We start from the raw sequence: 22,343 nt of genomic DNA on the forward strand, positions 1-22,343 counted from the left end.
CAGCACCAGTCTTTTCAGGAAGGCGGGATCATGTGTCGCTACCTCGAAAACAGCCAATCAGCGGGCAGGAGTTCACATAGCAACGCCAATCAGCGCAGAGGGACTGCCTGGTTGCGAAGGTAGTGGTCGTGGTGGTGTGCTGGAAGAAGCAAGTGTTTCCTTTGGGCTTGCTTGCTGCCAGGTTTAGTAACAACATTCTGCCTATATATATGTCAACTTTGGCGCCGAACTCACAGGCGTGTAATTATTTTTGTTATATATATTCAGTTTATGCATGTTGGTACTGCAAACGAGCTCGGTAGGTGAACCTAACCTTGTCTGAAAAAGGCATCTTTGAACATAACAGGGACATTACGATGCCATCCCCGATGGAGGGATCTTCCAGAGAAGGTGACCTGTTTACTGTGAAACATGAGCTGAAAAATGGTAAGTTAGCTGTGACCCGGTGAAACTTAACGGCAGCACATTTTATTTGGCATTTATCTTTTGGAGACACGTGTCAAGGGGGGAAGAATTTATTAGCTGCGCTAGCTTGGAGGAGCCCAAGTATCACTGTCAATGGGCGTTTGGAGTAAGCGCTAACATTAACGTTGCCCAAGTTCAAAAATGGCAGAGGAAGGCTAACGTTGTCCGGCGCTCGTTATCACTCGTAACGTTCACTGCTAACTCACGCAAACTAACGTTACCTAATCATAACGTGAGCTAACTGCTAACGTTACTTACCAACCCCACATAATAACATTAGCTTAAGCTAGTTGTAACTGGGTTAAATGACACCATCGACGGGAGATTTCACCAAGTTTGTGCCGGTGTCAACGAGTTGATTTGCAGTTATTATTATTTTTAAATTTTGTGGTCGTTGCCCGGATTTGTTAGCGGTCACAGCTAACTTCTCCTAAATCAACGAGGAGCGGACGCAGCTGCAGTGATGTCAAGTCACAAACGCTAACGTTAGCCTGCTTGTCATTCTGCATTTTATACAGAGGTTTGCATCAGCTGTAGCCTTAGGCAGGCAGGCAGCCACTTGAATATATTCCTCTCCTGGGTAGCCTTGTTGACTTTACACTACCCAGAGTCAAGTAGAGGCTGTGTGTGTGTGTGTATGCGTGTGTGTGTGTGTGGAATAATTTCCCTGAATGACAGTGCAGGGTGAATTACTGTTGACATGCATCATCTGAGGAAAAACAAAGACCCAACAGGAAATATTGCTGGAATCACCACATATTTCTAACTGAGTGATGGTTGTGTTGAGTGGAGTGATTTAGTGCAGCAGGCTGCTGAATGAAGTTGCACACTTGCCTCAGTTGCAGCTGGTTTCTAATGACACAGTGCTGCTGTTCAGGCTGCAACATGACTGTGCTGCACCCCGATTTACTGCCCTGCCCTAAATATGTAGTCTGTCTAGTTGTCACTGGCATGGCACTCTTTTTTTTCTTCTTCATGGTATTAGATTTCACACAAAGCATTTTAGCTGCTGCATCCACTTACCCCTACTTTGCACCCTTGCTGTAGCAGTGGAGACAATATAGCTAAATAAAAAGCAAAAAAAAAAAAAGAAGGTCTGATTCTCCAAACAACTGAAAGATTTGGAAAATATTTAATTGCGATTTCTTTCTTCTTTTGAGATGTAATTCTCTCAAGTCAAGCTTCATAGATTTAAAACGTGATGAAATACTACCACATGAGACCCCATCAAACCGCAGCATTAATTTGCAAAACTACATGCAGTTCATTCATGTAAATAATATTCTTAAATTCTTAGTATCCTTGTGTTCTTCTGGGATTTTTTGTTTGTTTGCATGCTTTTCTTACTGACACTTTGCTGCTGTGACGGTGCAAATCTCCCCTTGTGGGACTAATCAAGGATGTTCTATTCTATTCTATACATGCATGACAGTTTAAATTCTGGGTCAGATGTGCTGCTGAATGTACAAAACGAGGCTCGTAAAGAATGAAAGTGGGCTTATGTTGGTCAAACCACAGCATGCAGGAGAAAGCAAGCATAAGCAACCTCTTACAGTTACAATCTGTTTTGAATTTAAATGCATTTTAACTACAGCATTAGTCTTATATCCTGTTTGCAGCCTTTGTGGTTTGTTACTTGCAATGTTTAAGGTGAGATTTTGATTTCAGATAGATTAATTGTTCAGCCCTGCTACTAAGCTAATGTAGTTGAGGCCAGTTTTTATTTATTGTCAGCATCAATACACAAGATTGCTATTCTGTCCTAATATTCCTGCTAGATATTAAGGGTTTTTTTAAATGCAGAATTGAAAAATGTTACATTACCTATATTTTTCTGATCTTACTCATGATTGTGCTGATGGTTAACACAATAAAAACACAGACTGTCCTCTGTTTACAATGAAAAACGGTCTGTTTAAATTATTTTTTTTCATTAGATTTTTGGTCACTCAGGAAACCGACCAAATACACAATTCAAGGAAAACTTTTGTAAGAACCATTGGCATTTTCCTACTGTAAACTAAAGAGGCTCCTCTTGTCTAGCAGAGAGACATCATCTGGTCAGACACCTCTGTCAGTCTATTAATAAACACCAAAATCAAACTTGGCCTTGGCAAGGGGGAGCATGACAAGGGTGTTATGCAACCTGAATCTCTGACCTCAAATCTAAAGGACAGCGTTGTTGTTTTGAAATGATACTGCATGCATTAAAGTTGCCTCGTAGTTGCAGCATTTCTTCTCGTGTGTAACAGGAGAGGCAACGGAAAGGATGAAATCAGCCGCTTTAATTGCTCAGTAGCCTATTTTCAGAGTGTGAGACAGAAGGAATGTGTTCACTACAATGGACATGCATGTCTAAGAGCATGCTATGCTCAGTCAGCTGTACTGGGAGACCGGGATTTAGAAAGACATGGGGAGTCAGTGACAGTGTGCGCTGAATGCACTGAAGATCTTTGATGGAAGATAATGACCTTTTGCTGGTTAATGTAGCGAGTTTGCTTGCAGTTGCATGGTGGATTATCTCGTACTGTTGCATATTTGGGAGACAGTCAAGAAGAGTAAGTTGTTTTGGAGACACTATGGGACAAGAGTGCTTGTTTTAAATTGTGTACATGAAAGACGTTTTCTAATTATGCACGTCTTTACTGTAGTGTTTGCTCCTTTTTACTTCTTTTATGAAGCAAACTCACCATTAGCTGTTGCAGTAACTTCTTTTACACTATCGATGCCCGACTTTAAATCTAATTTCTCCAGCATTTAGTCTTAGTACAGCTTGTGTCTTCTGGTAGCCGTGCAAGATGCACATCTCTTGGCAGCAAAACAACTAATCTAATCTCAGATATCAGCTTGGCTTTTGAAACAGTATTGAACAGACAGTGAGAATGTCTGTACTGATTTTGCCTCCGAGCACATGCCTATATTATCAGCATGCCTGCTCATTAGCTCGCTAGTTAACAAAGCATTTTTCCACCTTTATCCGTCAGCAACAGGAACAGCTATACCATAAAGACGGGCTATAGAAAAAGTAGTTTCTTTTAATGACTTCTATATAACAGTCTGTATCCACAATGTGCACCTCTTTAGATGTTTAATGTCTTGGTTTTAGCACATAGTATTAAGCTGCTATTAAGTGCTCATAGTTTATGCTAATTTTCCAGTGAGTGGTCTATTTTAGCACCCATCGGGCGAGGTGAGAAATTTATAAATACAGCGTTCAACCACAACTGCAAACAGCAGGCTCGTTGGTGTAGTGAACATAAACATAAGTTTAAATGTCTGGTAAGCCTCAGATGGTAAATCTGTGGTTATATTTCAACAATTTCCCTGAATTTCTACCAAAGGGATCAATAAAGTTCTATTCTGTTCTATTCTATTCTATTCTAGTAGTAAACTTTATGTAGACATGTAAAAAATGTACCTTTACACTAAATGTGGAATTACTTTAAAGGCCATTTGTTGTTTTATTTTGACAGGATGTGTTGTCATTCAACTCAGCTTTGTCTTGTCACATGAACAAATTGATAAAAAGCTTTTTTTTTTAATTCTTATTTTTATTCCTGCTCTGATTCCAGCCAACCTGACGGGTCACGTAGAGAGGGTGGGCATTGAGAACTTTGAGCTGTTGAAGGTGCTCGGCACAGGAGGTGAGTAAACTGTTTCCTTGTGAAACAGATCATGACATTCAGAAGGTAGTCTGCATGCCAGTCTGGCATCCAATATTGTGTGTTTTTGGAATGATAAGCGCGGCATACCAGTCATTTCTGTTTACGCCTTTGCTCCGCGCTGAACTTTGCTCTCGCTCTTTGTTTATTTTAACCACCAGCATATGGCAAAGTGTTCCTGGTGAGGAAAGTGAGTGGCCATGATGCGGGGAAGCTATACGCCATGAAGGTTTTAAAGAAGGCCACTATTGTACAGAAGGCAAAGACTGCCGAACACACACGGACGGAGCGGCAAGTGCTGGAGCACATCCGCCAGTCTCCGTTTCTTGTCACACTTCACTATGCCTTCCAGACGGACACCAAGCTGCACCTCATTCTTGGTTTGTACATTTGCTAAAGAGCTGCTGCAGATTTCCACTTCTGTTATCTTTCACCCAGTAAAGGAAGCACATTTTAACCAGCTGAATGAATTACTGTTGTCAAGAATTAAACAACAGCTTTAATTATCCTGCATTAAACAAGATGTATGATATCTTTCATTATAGATTATGTAAATGGTGGGGAGCTCTTCACACACTTGGTGCAAAGGGTGCGGTTTAAAGAGCAAGAAGTCGCCCTGTACAGTGGAGAGATTGTGTTGGCACTAGAACATCTACACAAGGTAACCTCCAGGTTTAATGCAATCAAGTCTTAGAGTCTGTCTGCTCACATACTTTAAGTTGAACCCATGTTTTGTTTGTTTTCTTGTTGCAGCTTGGGATTGTCTATCGGGACCTAAAACTTGAGAATATTCTACTGGACTCGAGCGGTCATATAGTTCTCACAGACTTCGGCCTTAGTAAAGAATTTGATCAGGTACAGTTTGTTTCAACAATGTGTTTGAAAACTCTCAGGTAGATGATGGAAACCTAGTTTTAAATTCACAATTAGAACAGTGTGTTCTGATTATAGGTTACAGGTAGTAGGAACCACAAAAGGACATTTAGATTTTTTCTTTAAATACGCTCAGAAAACTAAATGAGCAGTCACATTTTTACTATGAACACTGGGATCCCACTTGAACACACTTTTTATTTCTACCAAAATGAAAGTGGGCTTGTTAATTTAACATTAGAAAAAATGTGTATTTTCTGATATGACTGGTTTGATGAGGGCAGCTCAATTGGACAACTTTTAAAAGGAGTTTCTTACATAAACATTTTAATACAAATCTGATAAACTCCTAATAAATGATGCATCAAAATCTTTCCTAAAATTCAATTTCAAATTATGGATTTATAATGATGGCTATTTTTATGTGGAGTTGGATACACTAGGATTTGAAACCATGTTTTTCGTGGGGCTTGACCTCACACACTTTGGCTATAGTAGTGGCCATCTGCAGGCATTTTACATCTATGAGGCGTCTTGCAATGCAAAGACTTCCACCGTGGCTACACTGAACACGTAATGTTTGCAGACCGTTTGTGGAGCGGCAGCTGCATCACTACGCTTTCAGTAAAATCAATGAAGCTGCCTATACCAGGCGTGAGTGCAGCACATAAATGGTGCATATGCGCTAAAGAGGTCCGTGCTGCAAACGTAAAAATAGGCCATTCTTCTATTTATATTTTTTTACATGAGGTGTGCGCGGCCCTTCACCCAAAAATGGGTCACAAAGTGCATATATATTTTTTTCAAGTTAAAATCCAGGTACACAGGAAATGACTTAGTTTCAAACAGGGCTTCCCCTTTGGGGTCTTGATCAACCTGTTTGCATTTATTTTGTCAGTACCAGTGGACGGTTGCTTATTAACATTATCCTTTACTTTTACTGCTGTAGTCTTAAGAGGTTATCTTACACATATTACACAAACTCTGTGGAAAAAGTATCACAGTGCTGTGCTGAGATGAAATGATAATAACACCTCCAAACCCCAAAAACAACATGTTTAGTGTAGCCAAAGTGCAAGATACTCTGTTTGTTTCCACTGATGGATTTGCATGTTTCTGCAGGTTGAAAGGGCTTTCTCTGTCTGCGGCACCATTGAATATATGGCTCCAGAAATAGTGGAAGGAGGAGAGTCTGGACATGACAAGGTTGGTTGTAGTTGTATGTTTTACGCTGTCGCCTTTTAGGTCAAATCAAGCAGTCCAGACCCTCCTCTCGGTGCTCCTGAATGTGTTACACTCTCCGGTGAGGTTTTTCTTTTAGTCTATTAAGCCAAAGTCACGGGTGGGTGCTCTGCTTCGTACATTCCAGGCGGTGGACTGGTGGAGCCTCGGTGTGTTGATGTACGAGCTTTTGACTGGTGGATCCCCCTTCACTGTTGACGGAGACGAGAACTCACACACAGACATTGCCAAGTATGGATTGTCCTCGATCGTCCGTCTGCAGTTTTCAGCAAGCTTTCACTTATAACCCCTCTACACCACTGACCATATCTGTCTCACACATCGCAGGAGGATTTCCAAAAAGGATCCTCCTTTCCCCAAAGACATGGGACCACTGGCCAAAGACCTAATCCAGCGTCTCCTCATCAAAGATCCAAAGAAGAGATTAGGCTCCGGTCCTAATGGAGCCGAGAATGTAAAGAAACACCCGTTTTACCAGGTGGATTTTATTGCTTGTCTTGAGTATCTTACAATATTTAGAGAACCTAAGTGGCAAGATAGGATGTTACTATACATTATGGGGCCATTTGGAGAGAGTATATTTCTATAAAGCATGTTAATAGAAACTGGGACGAACCACAGTGTAATTTCTTCCTTTACTCACTTTAGAAAATTAACTGGGAGGACTTGGCAGCTAAGAAGGTGCCTGCGCCGTTCAAGCCAGTGATTCGGGATGAGCTGGACGTCAGCAACTTCGCAGACGAGTTCACAGAGATGGACCCCACCTACTCCCCTGCAGCTCTTCCTCAGAACTGTGACCGCATCTTCCAGGTGGGAGGGGGGGCGGAGGGAAGTGATGTTAGACCAGCCAGACTGTGTTTTGTTGTGACTCACGGCTCTGTTGTTTGCAGACGGCAATATTCCTTTGTGCTCCATGCAGGTCATTGCACAGGACAACATTTATATCTGCATCCGTTTTGTGCTCATGTTTGTCTGGGCTTTGGTTGCAGGCAGTGTGAAATGTTGACACGGTTGAAAAATCGCATTATACATTACCCACTTTTTGTCTGCGACTATATTTGACATACTCCACAGCAATTGAAGTAATCAAGTGAAGTTTTGAATGTCCTCAAAAGGTTGCTGTAAGTCAACATGACTCTGTCTGTGTGCATTGGTATTCAAATTGACTAAAGGGGCTTTTATTGAAGTAATTGCTGCCATATGCAGCTCTTATTGAAGTAACAGATGTGAATGACTATTTTTGATGTAGCTTTGAACCATAATATGGCCCACAACTCCATGCCAGCTGATGGCTGTCTGATGTATTGCATGAAATTTCAACTCTGATTGCCTTCTGGATCCTTGAGCTCGGTAGATCAATAGATCCATTAACGGGCTTCTCTCATGGAATAAAAGGTTACACTTCGAGAGCATCACCACGTCTGTCTCGGTTACGCCTTCAGTCTTTGATTGCCAACTTCATCTTGGCATTTTTCGCTCTCAGCTGCCATTCACATACTCTGAAATTTTGTGGTCTTTATAATTTGCAAGCCTAGCAATCTCTGAGATAACGACAGCAATCCCAGTTTTAAACCGTGCACTTGCTCCCCCGCGGTGCCTCACAAAACAAAATTAAAATTGCATTAAGAGCGCCAAGATGTAATTTCACAGCAGAGCAATCAAATATTCAAGCCCGGCAATTTAGGGCATCTCATTCATTCAACATCCATCCTTCCGTCCATCCATTGCTGTCACTACATACCACACAGCTGTGTGTGTGTCTGTGAAAAAGAGAGAGAGAGATTAATGCCAGCTCAAAGCTCTGGGCTCCCCACAGCTGGAATTAAGCAGGCGGTTCTCCACAATGACAGGTCTAACAATAGGAACAGCTGGACAGCCACTGTCACTCACAAATGAACAGAATTGGCCTTATTGTGGAGCTGACAGGCTGATTTGACAAGTAACATTTAAAGAAAAATGGAAATTTCTTTACAGTAAATGTCGTTTCTTTGAGTCTGTTGCCCACAGCAAATAAAGTTTCCCTCTCTTCCGTCCATACAGTCCATCCCTCATCTCGTCTTAGTGAAATGTAAACATCTAGAGCTTATGTGTTTCTGTGTGCAGGGATATTCTTTCATGGCCCCCTCCATCCTGTTCAAGAGGAATGTGGTGATGGACGACCCTGTCCAGCTGTGTGGGGGCTCTGAGAGGCCAGGCTCGGCTGCGGTGGCCCGCAGCGCCATGATGAAGGTAAGATGAATGGACTTGGATCCTCCAGCACAAACACACTTAAGCTAATGGCTGCTGTCACAGACAGATGAGATTTTTTTTCCTTCCTCTCCATTCCAGTGGAACTTTCCCCCCCCCCCACTGTGCTTGTTTTACTGCACTCCGATTCAGTTTTCAGGCATGAGTCTGTTTATTTAATGGTGTTTGTTCATGAATGCTTTTGTGTGTCTGTGCAGCATAATGCTTTTGAAGACCGGAGCAGTGCATTGGTCTTTGTGCGCTCATTTAGTTTCTTATCAACATCCTGGATACCTGCCTGTGTAGCCAAGTTGTCTAGATGAGTGATACCGTTTTGTAAATGCTACCAATTTTGCTACATTTCTTCAGAGATGTATTTTACAATTGATAGGTGCTGTAATTTCTCATCATAATGCTTCTCAGTCTGTTGTTTAATTTAGGGCGGAATGATTTGGGAAAATTATCTAACTGCAATTTTTCTGACAGACGTTGCAATTTGCTTTGTGCTTCAAAAAATTAAAGTCAGTAGTCACTGCGTAAAACATGTGATAGACCATTAATGCATGAGATACTTAAATCACAGCCTTTACTGAATGTATTGTTGCAAATTATGATTTATTTTAAAATTTAATAATTCTTCAGTCCTTGTCTTCCAAATTGGGCCTTTTGACTTGCATGTAGACTAAGTGACAGCCTACTTACATTCTTAAATGCGTACATGCTTTGAAAAAAAAAAGCCACTTCGCTCCAGATGTGCTCAGAATTCCCATAAAGCTTCAGCTCACTGTACTTTATAGACTTTACAGGTATTGCAAAGAGGAAGCTAGTTAGTTAGTCTTTTTTGTCTTATCTCATCTTGCAGTGAGCTTCAGTATTTTAATTCAGGAAATCAAGATTTGCCATCATTGGTGATATTTCTCCTTTTGTATCCAACATTACGCAACAAGAGAAGCTTACGTGGTTCCTCATAAAACGGTTTTCATTGACTGCTGCTGATAACTGTATGATGATAGACTTAAAAAAAAAAAAAAAAAAGAAGCAAAAGCCTTCATGGTCATGAAACTAGAAGGCAAAGAATATTTTATTCTGGTTGAAAAGTGGGACAAGAGTGAGGTGGGCTGTGGGCTTTCTGGCTCTTGTCAGTAGTAATTGAATTAGGTTGCATATTTAATACAAATGCAGTATCTATACAACCTCCAGGGTAGACTTAAATTTGAGAAGACATAAAAGGCTCATACATGAATTGTGTCTTTGTGTGGAGAACAGAAAGGATGGAAACGTGAGGAAAAGTGTATCAAGGACATAATTTGTGGCTTCAGTGTTCTCTGTGGAGAAGATAAAAGCAGCCGGAGAGCTGAGATCACATTGAAATAAATGGCACATTAATGTGGTCTGTACATTATGACAAGGAATGCAGAAGCTTATTAAATCTGCTCCTATTTAATACCTAACAACCAACATGTATTATTACACTCAAGGAATATATTTTATGTACATTTTAAAGACTTGCAATTGTAGGAAACTCCTCAGTTAGAATTTATGTTTCACCAGACAACCTCACTTTTCCTTTCGGCAGGACTCGCCTTTCTATATGAGTTACGAGATGGACCTGAAGGACAGCGCTCTGGGAGAGGGCAGCTTCTCCATCTGCAGACGGTGCACACACAAGAAGACTGGGCAGAAATACGCAGTCAAGATTGTCAGCAAGAGGTAAAAGCTCCATGGCTCCTCTCTCGGATGTGTTTGTCAACCCAGATGCTTTTGGCTCGGTCTTGTGTTTATAGTTTCATTGGATGCATCGGACAGCCACCCTCCTTCACTCTTTGGCAGAAATTGGACCTTGGTCAGCCAAGTCTAAACAAAGGTTTATGAGAATATTAAAGTAGAAATGTTCTCCTTAAATGATAATGACGATTTAATGTCATCATTTGACTTTTTAACTGTTTTTCAGTTTTTATTTCCCTATTAAGCTAAGATTGCCAGATCTGCTCACAAACCTGGCTGTTCTTGCTGACAACTCCTACAACATACGCTTTGATCATGCGTGTTGATTGTAGTCCTACACTACACTCCTCCACTGATGGTGTGGCACCAGATTTATGGCTCTAATAATAGTGATCTTTACTTGGGCACAGTGGGACTGACACAAACACATGTCCCCTCAATCTAGATAGGCGTGTTCAGAAAATAAATCACACTTTGCACATTGCAGACCATGTTTTCTATCCCTTCATCGGTTGGCTTACCGTCAAAAGTCATTGGAGTTGCAGATGAAAGCTGCTTCTGAAGTTATGGAAATGCCTCTGAAATTTAAGAATTTGTAAACGGATTCATGTAGTTTACTGTTAGTTATTTATGAATTTAAGCTGTTGGACAGTGTAGTATAAGAAAATGGCAACCCTACACAAGCCATTGCGTAGTGAATACATTATATAGAATATGTCCAAATGTTGTACAAAAAGTTAAAAGTAACCAGTTAGTTACTTGACGGGCAGGTCTTGTTTTCTTAGGCCTGTTTTTGTTTTAAAAACTCTTGGTATAGTGCACTGTCTGTTGATTTGATACCAAAAAAAGCAATTGAAAACCTGCTGAAGGATACAGAACCCATCATCTAAAAACTCAGCTCCCCTCTTTGCTGTGTGGGCATTTATCTTGTATTTTGTGATTGCTTGTGTCTGCTGCAGGATGGAGGCACAGACCCAGCGGGAAATAGCGGCCCTGAAGCTCTGCGATGGCCACCCCAACATTGTCAAGTTACATGAAATCTACCACGATCAGGTAATGTTAATTGCGGCGGTTACGTTCACTGCCACAAATTCTGTTTTCCGTTGCTCTCTGTGGAGCCTGTGGGGACTGCAGCCTTATTAAGTCCTGGAACTGGAACAAGGCAGATTAATAGGGATGCTGGTAGCCCTCCGGGTCTCTCTCTGTCTCTTCACGTATTGTCCCGTGAACATCTCTCGGTGTGCTCGATGTTTCACAGCAGATTTATTTCTAAACCGCAGCTGCACAAACGCCCATTTTGTAATCCTGAATAGAAACAACCCAAATTCGCTTGTGTTGCTAATCGAGCCGCGCAATTAACCCAAACTGAATGTGCATATGTTCCAAATGCAGCTTCCCTAGGTTATTGGGAAGGTGTGTCCGTGTGTCTGACTGTGTACAGGTTCATTAGTGCCGGTCCTTCATGCCCAGGAGCACCACTTTAGTCCTGATGAGCTCAGTGGGGTTATTACTGTACCTCACAGGCCTGTGACCCAGATCAAAGCAGCGCTGCCTCGCCTTGACTCAGCCGAGCCCTGCCTTTGTTCCCTGGATCCAGCACTAATGAGAAACTCTACCCCGCTGCCCGGACACATTATTCTCTTCCCACTTTGTTTGCCCCCTTTCACTTTTACTCAATGCCATTATGGTTTGATCTCACCATCATGAGATTAAGGATGGGCTGTCTTTCATATATTTATTATGCGACTGAAAAATGTCTGTCCACCAATGTCAACATTCAGACGTTTGCGACGTGAGGTTCAAGCCGTGAGAGCAAGATTGATGACACGTTCGAAAACACAACACAAACTTGTCAATATTTGTTTAATTGCTAACCCTTTAGGAGTGTTTGCACCTTCTGTACGAGTTCAAAGCATGTCAGAGAATAAATGGTTGGGTGTAGCAGAGGTTGGACAGAAATGTAAACATGTTGTGTGTGTGTGTGTGTGTTTGCTGTAGCTCCACACATACCTGGTCTTGGAGCTGCTTGGCGGAGGCGAGTTGCTGGAGAGAATCCGCAGGAAGCAGCATTTCAGCGAAACGGAGGCCAGCCGCATCATGCGCAAACTGGTGTCTGCTGTCAGCCACATGCATGACGTAGGAGTGGTGCACAGGGACCTTAAACCGGAGGTATTGGACATCTACTCAGCAGGGCTCCTGCTCGCAATTCTTTTCTGTCTGAGCACAGTTTGTGTCTTTGTGGCGAATCCAGGCTGACTGGATCATACGCTTTTAAGACAGAATTACTGTCTTTTTCTGAACTTCGTATCATCTGTCGTATTGTCACTCTGACTCTGCAATCTTCTACAAAACAAGAGTAAAATTGTTTGACCCTAACATGGGTCAGAAGTACCTGGTCAGTCTTGATGTACAATTTAGTAGCCTCTTGAGTGGACTGGTGTTGCTGAGCAGAAAAAAATGATTGCTGTCTGTGTCTCGAATTGCTTTGTAGAACTTGCTCTTCACAGACGAGAGTGAGAACTCAGAGATAAAAATCATAGACTTTGGCTTCGCTCGTCTCAAACCACCAGACAATCAGCTCCTGAAGACTCCCTGCTTCACCCTGCAGTACGCCGCACCAGAGATACTCAAATATGATGGCTACGATGAGTCCTGCGACCTGTGGAGTCTGGGGGTCATTCTGGTGAGTGGATGAGCCAGGTTAAAAGAAAATGCTGGGCATGGGGCTGATACAGCATCATTGATTATTCAGGGGGAATAGAACATCAGCAGGCCATCATCTCAGTCTATTACTGCTCCCCACATGTATGGACAATAAGAGCCAAAAGTGTAAAGCTAAAGCATGGTACACACTCCATGCAGTATTAGGAGAAAGAAGGACTGCTCTCAAATGGGCAGCATCAACTTATTTAGTTGCAAATAATGTGAAAAAAGGTGTTTAGGGTGTTGAGTTTGCAGAGGAGAGGAGAGGATTGGGGGACTTAAGATCATTTGTGTACAATCAGTGTATAATTAGAACATTCTCTGTTGTTAGCTCCCAGAACCGGAAAACTTTCCTGATGTTGCTGCCTTCAATTTGTTCAATTTAAAGTCTTTTAATTTCAAGGTACCGTAAATTCCGGACTACTGAGCGCACCTGAATATAAAAAAAATAAATAAAAATACAGTAGCCTACCAGGAAGAGTCACTCATCGCTATCTTCATCTTCCTCCTGCGCACTAAAACCACTAAAGTCGTCTTCGTCAGTGTCGGAATTGAACAGCTTCAGAATTACTTCGTCACACACTTCCTCAGTCTCTCTTCCGTTGTCGCTCTCAATGTCACTTTGGTCTCGAGGCAAATTCGTAAAACTCCATAAATTAGTTGCATCATTGTTTAAGCCGCAGTGTTCAAAGCCTGTGAAAAACAGTGGCGGCTGTGGCTCAGGTGGTAGAGCGGGTTGTCCTCTAATCGCATGGTTCGATCCCCTGCCCCTCCACAGTCGAAGGGTCCTTGGGCAAGACACTGAACCCGAAGTTGCTCCCAATGGCAGGCTAGCGTCTTGCATGGCAGCTCTGTCGCCATTGGTGTGTGAATGTGTGTGTGAATGGGTGAATGAGAAACATTGTAAAGCGCTTTGAGTGCTGCAAAGGTAGAAAAGCGCTTTATAAGTGCATTTACCGTTTACCATTTATAGTCCGGAATTTACAGTAGTTATTCTCTGCTAACTTGTCAAATCAAAATCAAAAGAAATTGATCGATCGTAGGTCTTACCTAAATGATAAATGGGTAGTCATGAATATGGTTGGTTTGCTTGAAAAAACCACTCCCAAGTATATGTCAGAAGGATACTCACCATTTAAAGTGTGATTTAAGAGCAGCTCTGAGCTTAACTTCACCAACAACGCAACTTTGACAAATGTTAAAAAGCAGGCGAAGGTTTGAGAGGGGGGACAGGCAGGAGTTGCTCAGTGACACCCCCAGGCTGCAGAAAATAGAGAGCAACACAATATTGGCTACACCTATGCCACAGAGTGCTCTTTTGAGATTGAGGACTTTCCCCCACAATCCCTTGAAGCAGACATTAGTGCAGCCAAGTGGCATTGTGGTCCTGAGCTGTATCAAGCTAGAGCTCCTCAAGCTGAGGCAATGCAAGTGCAAGAAAGGATGGAGACAGACTCTAAGTAGTGGCGTTATACTAATTGGTAGGAGGGTTGAATGAAGGTCTGAAGGGAGAGAATGCAGTCCAGTGGTGCTACTGTAGCTGTCAACGGTAAATCCTTGGACCAGAATTGAAAAAAATGCTAAGCAGAGGGTTAGGAAAAATGGCATAAACTCCTATGAATGATGCATTATAATCGGTTTCACAGATTCACACTCACAGGCGGAGGAATGAGGGAGGTGGGCCGCCCTCCTCAGATTCTTTTTAAAAAACATACATTTAGTGATGTAGAGAACTGGTTGACTCTGTCAGCTTTCGCAACGTTCAGGCTGATTTAAAGCAGCGGATTTGAGCCATTTCCCCCACAAATGTCAGTAGTAACACCAGCTTTGATGTCTTTCATCATAGCAGGCTGATGTTATTTAGTTTACAGCTCAACAAAACACGTGTAAGTGCGCAGTGCCACTTTAAATCAAATGAAAGTGTGTTTGTAATTGTAAAATGTTGGTGGGGTTGCCGCATCACTTAGCCTGTCCAAAAAATACTAACAACAAGAACTGCTGTATATATTAGGGCTGTAGAGTTTCATATAGCAGCCGAGCTGAGTCGAATCAAGTCGAAGATACGACGAAAGAATTATACTGCGCATGAGGTTTAAGCTTTGAGTTTGATGACATTGATGTCTGTCTCAGGCTGCAGTAGATGTTGGTACCGGATCATTGATTAGCCCTATTCAGAAGTATCCTTTACTTGTTAAGACTATGCAGTCGCAAAGGCCTACTTTAGAACATCACATTCCACAATGCCCCAGGAAAGTGACCTGATTATATAAATTTCTACAAATCTTTTCAAAATCCACAGCTCCAAGCTCCACTTTTAAGTTGTTTTTCAAAACGCTGTGAACTGAAGTGTTTCTAAAACCAAATTAATCTTTAATCAGAAGCTCCATACACTGTTGATTTGTTTGTGTTATCCAGTTTATGGATTAGGCATTTGCTGCAGGCCATTCTGATTAAAGCAATCAGCTGTTATTTTTGAGCTGATTCTGGCTGTAGTCGAGGCTTTCAGCGCGTCTACGCATGCACACATGTATGTTCGCACGCGTGTGCGCACATGTTCCGCCTCGCATGATATTCATCTCCTCTCGTTGAGGCGCTACAACCTTCAGCATCCTGTGGTGAGCTGACACAGTTTAGCGCTCGCCGCGGAACGAAGAACCAGGCCATCTTCTTAGAGCTGGTTAAGGCTCGTATGAGATCCGGCAGCGGAAATGTCATCCTCATTGAGCCCTTTTTTTTTCTTTACAGAGCAGGAAAAATTAAAAGCAGAGGTAGAGAGGGTAAGGAGATGGCACACAGAGGGGGGAGCAGATAGTCGAGGGGGAGATGTCTGTGCTTGGCCAGTCATCCATACAGAGCCTGGGTTGTATGTGCAAGTGCTGCATCACACCGTCGCCCCCTGGGGGGATATGCTAGTAGTGTGCCTCATACAGCTTTGACGAAATGGTTACTGACAAGCTATGTGCACAATGCCCTGGAAGCCAAGTGAGCTGAGACACAGAGGGAGAGGGAGGGAGATCACGGCACGACAGATCCTCCGCTGCCAAAAGGGCTGTTCCCAACCACTGTCATTTTAATGAGAAAACTGAGGGTAGATGCAAGCAGGCCAAGGTGAGAGTATCCTGTTCATCTGACCGCTCTTCTTTGTAGTGCTGCTCCAACCACGGTCAACAACACAGCAGCACAACAATGGAAACGTGTGTCGTGATCGGTCAAGAGCGCTTTCAAAGCATGTTGTAGTAGATGCCTTTAACTGCTTAGTTAGTTTCATTCTAGCCAGCGTGGTGTTAGCTAACATTTGTTGCTGGAAACTATGTTGAGGTTGGCTTTATAGTCCATTTTTCTTCTGTTCGCAGTACACTATGCTGTCTGGCCAGGTGCCTTTTCAGTGTCAGGAGAAGAGCCTGACTCATACCAGTGCTGAGGAGATTATGAAGAAAATCAAACAAGGAGACTTCTCTTTTGAAGGAGAGGCCTGGAGAAATGTGTCCCAGCAGGCCAAAGACCTGATACAAGGTGAGGAATGGGTGACTGATTGTTTCATCCAATGGTTGAAACTATGATAGATGAGGATTTTTATTGCATATAGATTACATTTCAGTAAATGTTTACCATTCAAATAGCGGCAATATTTACATATGTTGTTGTGATGTTTAACACACTTAAGCATAACTGAAAATACTCATCAATATACTGATGAGCTGAAAACTTCATTAAACGAAGTCTCTATATTTTAAGCTGTTCTGTGTTTTAAAATATAGGTCAGCCGGTTTTGCAGCGTCAGACTTTCCACTCATGTTGTGGCTCATGGGCTACGAGTTTGTTTACTTTTAGGTCATGGATTGACCCTCTTAACCCCCTAAAGTGGCTCACAGCCGCTGAGCTACCTGAGGAGGAAATCACTTCCTCTCTGTGGCTCATTTGTGGCTCACCTCTCCTCTCACGCATCGAGCGCTGAAGGTAATTACCTGCGTCTTGTTCCTGCAGAGCTGCTGACCGTGGACCCAAACAAGAGGATTAAGATGTGCGGCCTCCGCTACAATGCCTGGCTGCAGGACGACAGCCAGCTGTCCTCCAACCCACTCATGACCCCGGACATCCTGGGCTCCTCCACTGCCTCCGTCCACACTTACGTCAAAGCTACCTTTAATGTAAGTAATGACCGGAAGTACACCGTTGTTAGATAGTCGGTCAGAACATCACAAACTTGTGGTCAAGCTGCTGCTACTCATACATATGGAGATCACATTCTTTTTAATGTATTACTGGGAAGTCTGTCTAAAGCAGGTCGTCCCATAATTCATTATTAGTAATTGATTTAGCAAAGCTCTCTGCAGCTGACCTTGTTTCTCATATATAAACACAAAAATGCTTCTCCTTCACAGTGCCAGTCTGTCGTTTCTTTGTGATGATTTGCTACTTTTTGTCTCGTGATTAATAAAGTTAATAATCTTTTGGTTTTGGAGTACTGATCAGACAAAACAAGCTTTTTTTAAAATGACATTTTACTAGTTTTTCACTGTTTTTCTGCACAAACAGTTTATTGATTAATCATGACAATTGTTGGCTGACTAATTAATAAAGACATGAAGCTTTACTGCAGCTGTTGTCCAAAGAACTGGATTAAATCTGTATTTTTCTTGTTTATTATTTGACAGCATCAGCTAGTTTTGCACTACAATCTGCTATTTATAGACCAGATATTGAATTCATTACTTAATGATTAAAAAAAAGGTTCTTTCCAGCTGGTGTACAAAGAACTGTTTTGCCTGAAAAATTGATTATTTTGATTAAAAACACTCTTAATAGCATAAAATTAGTGCGGTATCCATGAAGTAGTAGTTCAGAAAAGATGGGACAATGTAGTGATCCCAAGTGCTGAATCGATTCTGACTTAATTAGTTCTATCGGGTATTGGCCGGATACCGGATGGGCCCGAAACTCAGCTTCTTTGTTTCCTCCATCAGTTACTTTCATTCAGTTACAGTCGGCTGCCGACTCAGTCCGTCACTGATGAGATCAATGCCTCCCTTGGGAAATAAATTATTCACAGGAATATTAATGACTGGCTCACCAGAACTCGTTTTTTCATTCTTCTTGTTTTTGTTTTTTTTTTTACTCAGGCATTTAACAAATGTAAGCGGGAAGGTTTCCGCCTGCAGACGGTGGACAAAGCACCACTGGCCAAGAGGAGGAAGATGAAAAAGACGAGTACCAGCACAGACACCCGCAGCAGTTCCAGCGAGAGCACCCATTCCTCGTCGTCCTCCTCCCAGTCTCAGGAGAAGACTTTCCCGGAGGGCGACGCCAATCCACAGCCCTCCAACAGCACTCCTCTCACCACCCCTGTCAGCACACCGGTGGCCCTGGGAACAGACTCTGGGCACCAACCAGCACCTCCAGCCTTTCACTTCTCAGAAGGACAGTGAGACAGCGAGAGGAAAAAAAAAACAAACAAACCCAGATTCAGATAGTTTCATGAACCGAAGAACGGCTCGGACTAGCGTAGAGACAGCTCTCTTCTTTCTCTGTGTCCCCGGCAGCTCTCTGCCTCTGGCTCAAATTGCATGGACGTCCGCACGTCTCCAAAAATCAAGCATGCAGCAGGAGCAGCAACCGTCACCTCAATATCTATCAATCAGTCATCACTAGCAATAGCCTATCCGTTCTTTTCTCTCTGACTTTCACAGACAGACTGTGTCAATCAGGGACTGGACCAGGAAGAAGTTGTCCCCGGTGTCCTAAATGAAAAGGGCTGCCCTACTGCCCCCCCCCGGTCCAGACAGACAATGGAGAGACGTCTTCAGTCTCGTCATCAGATCACAGCCTCTGTCCTCTCCATTCACCCGTCTCTGTCCGCGTCTCCAGAGGTTTTAAAGGGAAAGTCGTCGTGTTTACACCACGGATGCTTTGTATTTTTCGTCAACGAGCGAAACGAAATGCAAACGGGCTGCAGCGCAACGTAACGTGGGTCCGCTTCTCTTTTGCGGGAAGTCCCTGCGAGATGGAGCAGGTTATTTATATGTGAATTTTACAGACTGAAATTTATTTATGATAAGCTATATTGTTAACTTATTTATGGTTCAGAATGATCTGAAAAGAAATAATGGATACAAGTGAGTCTTTAAAAAAAAAAAACGAAAAGAAAAAAAAACAGAAGCTATTTTGTGTATGTGTGTATGTTTCCCTATCAGCTCAAAAGACTGTTTCTGTGTCATTCTTAACTCTTTGTGGTTCTCTTACATGTCAATGCCTCTCGTGGGTCATGAAGACACAGTTATGTAGACACTGCAACTTACTGTAGGCGAGAAGAGATTAAAACCGTTGGCCACCGGTTGATGGTTCGTCAAATTCACGCAACCAGAAATCCTTTGTTGGATTTTGAAATCAGTGGATTTCGGGGGTCGAACCGCAGCTGTGTTCAGTGTTAAAAATCCATTTCCTCGTTCACAAAGAAGCAAAAGTGTAAACATCGTTTTTGTAGGAACAGCCAAACGTGGATGTCGTATGTTCAGCCAAATCTGTGGTTTTTATTGTTGTGTGGGGAATACTGCTGCCTGAAGGGATGCGACCCTACAAGAAGAGCTATATTTAGACGTATTTTTTCTTTGCCTCTCATGTGGGAGTACGGCTACTTCAAGACTCTGCACTGCTGCTTTTCCACATGGTCTGATCCTCGAGTCAGTATTTAGCCCAGCAGTGGATTTGCCTTGTGCGCTTTAAGACTTAATTGCCTCATCATCACTACGACCAATTGGATTGAGCCAGAATGTCCCAAACGGAAAATTCAGATCAGCTTAGTGCGAGGTGTAAGTAGTTTGAGTTTTCTCTTATCCAAGATGCCAAAGGGCAGTTTCAGGTGACCTTCTTTTAAAACAAACGAAGGTTTATGTGCCAAAAAAAATGCAATTGAATCAGGTGATGTCAGGCCTGTTAGTGTCGGCAGTGACACATTTGGACATTTTAAGGCAATACAGTGCAAAAAAAAAGTTGTGTCACTGTTCTGAGTCTTGGAACCATCATGAGGATAGCCCCCCCCCTAAACAAACTCCCCTTTTTACGCCATCCTTGCTCTATTCACCACGCTGCACTGCATGACTGAAACGGTGATCCTTGCACTGTGTGACAGCTCTCACTTTGAGGCAGATATCCGGTTAGTATTAAGTCCCCCAGTGCATGATGTGAACTCAAACATCAGCCACTCTTTGTCTTTACGGGCTTTGTTTCCCCAGCAGATTCTTACTTGATTTAACGTGAGTTGCACATTTTAAAATTTCCTGATTTATTTCAGGACTTTGAAGTTCTGCTGTTGTGATGGATGTACGAGAACCCTCCCCTTTTTTTTAAACAATAGCCTAAATATTGTCACATCCCAGTGTTAGGACGCCGGTGTTAGTTAGGCAAGTACAACGCCACGCTCTGTTAGTAGTACGTCTTGGTCTGTTTCCATGGTAATAACTGAAACGCCGTGTTTTGTTGATATGTACAGGGGTACTTTGTGATCAGTGCTGCCCAGAAAACGTTCCTCAACAAATTCTTAGTCGGACTGCTGTGTGCATTTAAACACACTCGCTCATCTTCTTCCATTTTAATGCACTCTGAATCAGAACCAAAGCATTAACTTCAAGGTAGCTGCTTTAAGCTGCATGAGATATTTCCTTTCATGCAAATATGCAAAGAGATGCTCCGTATACATATATATATATATCTCACAGTTTGTTTTCGTCTGGTCGGTGACATGTGGTTCTAGCTCAGATGTTCTTTATAGGATCATATCCAGCACATTATCATGCTTAAAACTATGCATCTGTTTTTGTTTTGTTTTGCTGTCGTGTTGCTTCAGCCATTTAAAAAGACCAAATGGGTTTAAACATAGCGCTTCAAAGGGCGTAACACAATGTACATATACTGTACTTCCCATAGCATCGGCCACAATAGAAATAGCAAAGTAGGATCCATTGCCCTCGTGAAAAAGCTGGAATCCTTGGAGCTAAACACTACAAAGCTCTTGTCTAACTTAGTTCGCATGAGTTCCCCGTTGCTGCCTCATTAAGCCTCTTTTCTTTTGTTTGGGTGTATTAATAGCTCAAGTGGAGGAAGAGGAAGAGTGTCCTATATTGAGCTCCCCTCTGGGAGCCAGGCTCTATTAGCTGATGTGCTGCAGCGCTGTTTGTTCCAAAGAAAATACCGTACTCCACTCACTGCCTCTGTGGGACCAAGCTCACTTTCTTTGTAGGGAAAATAACAGTGCATCACAGGAAAGGGTTGGTTTTAGTACCGACGTCTCTCGGGGCTGATTTTCAAACTAGGTTTCCCCCCTTTGATGAACAGCTTGTTTCGCTGTGCCACTACGAGGAAAACAGAGAGAGAGAGGGAAGGAGGGAGGGAGGCTGGTTTTGATTTGAGCTCCTGTTGTCTTTGATACATTTTTTTTTTATGTTGTTGGTTCGCTGGAATTTTAATGAAAGTTCCTTTTCTGCCTACAGTGCTTCCTCTTTTTTAAAACACCACACCTAATGAGCTGAACCCGTCTTTAAAACATTAATTAGAGGGCTGGCAGTTTGAATTGTTTTGTACAAAGCTGCTTTTGTACGTTTTAGTGTCAAAGAAATGGGCTCGGGATGTTCCCGTGTGCTCCAATCAGCGGCGTCTTTTACGGGATTAAGAGACGTCTGAGCGACATAACGCACGGCTTCTCCGTTCCGGTTGTTTTGTGCATGTGTTGTCTGTGAAAGTCCTATTTTTCTGGATTGATGTTGCAGCTTGTGTGGCTCCTTTTTTTTACTTCTTTTTGTCAGTATTTAGGATGAGTACGGAGCTGTCCACGGTGCTGAAGTGCCCAAACTACTGGTGTTAATGCAAAAACAAGTTCTTTTGTCGCAATGAGCTGTAATAACGAATCCCTTTATTTCTTTCTTTTTTTTTAAAGACGTGATTCCCCCAGCCAGGAGTACTTGTACCGCGGCGGTACTTTGAAAGACTGTGAAGTAGCTCAGCTTGTTTGAAATAAATAGAATTTGTGCTTCAGGAAGGGGAAAGAAAAAACCTCACACAAACAGGATTGTGATTTGTTAAGAGGCTGATGTTTGTATATCTAATGACACAATTTACAACCAACAACTACGGTGACTACTAAGCAAAATGTTGGTGTCCAACTTTTGCCTCTAAACGGTGATAAATTGGACCAAAAGAACTATTATAATATAAGTAAGTGAAAGTTAGAGATTTATACAATCAAAGGGGTCAAATAACTTTCAGATTGTTCCAGATTTTTAAAGACTGCTGGTGTACTTCAGTCAGTTTGTGACCCCCATTAGAATTTTAAATATGGCATCAGTAATAACTTTTAATTAATGTGTTAATTCCACAGATTAATCTCTTTACATTAACACATTAATTTTCTTTTAAATGAATGAATTGAATTTATTTTGAACAAATGAAAGGGAAAAA

The 22,343-nt window shown here is 42.3% G+C and overlaps 1 protein-coding gene across 1 annotated transcript; it reads left to right on the top strand.

Annotated features, from left to right (window-relative positions):
- The first annotated feature begins 155 nt into the window (after positions 1 to 155).
- Positions 156 to 21,374, top strand: rps6ka5 (ribosomal protein S6 kinase, polypeptide 5). Its single transcript, XM_008295052.1, has 18 exons — positions 156 to 181; positions 347 to 426; positions 4,038 to 4,109; positions 4,289 to 4,507; positions 4,673 to 4,788; positions 4,881 to 4,982; positions 6,123 to 6,206; positions 6,370 to 6,473; positions 6,570 to 6,720; positions 6,891 to 7,052; positions 8,346 to 8,471; positions 10,045 to 10,178; positions 11,153 to 11,246; positions 12,192 to 12,362; positions 12,685 to 12,876; positions 16,250 to 16,409; positions 16,881 to 17,044; positions 18,017 to 21,374. Exons 2-18 carry the CDS (start codon positions 357 to 359, stop codon positions 18,320 to 18,322), a joined length of 2,427 nt encoding a protein of 808 aa, XP_008293274.1. The 5' UTR covers positions 156 to 181; positions 347 to 356; the 3' UTR covers positions 18,323 to 21,374.
- The last annotated feature ends 969 nt before the right edge of the window (positions 21,375 to 22,343 follow it).

Source organism: Stegastes partitus, unplaced genomic scaffold (genome assembly GCF_000690725.1).
Source record: "Stegastes partitus isolate 25-593 unplaced genomic scaffold, Stegastes_partitus-1.0.2 Scaffold1017, whole genome shotgun sequence".
Taxonomy (NCBI): Eukaryota; Metazoa; Chordata; class Actinopteri; family Pomacentridae; genus Stegastes; species Stegastes partitus.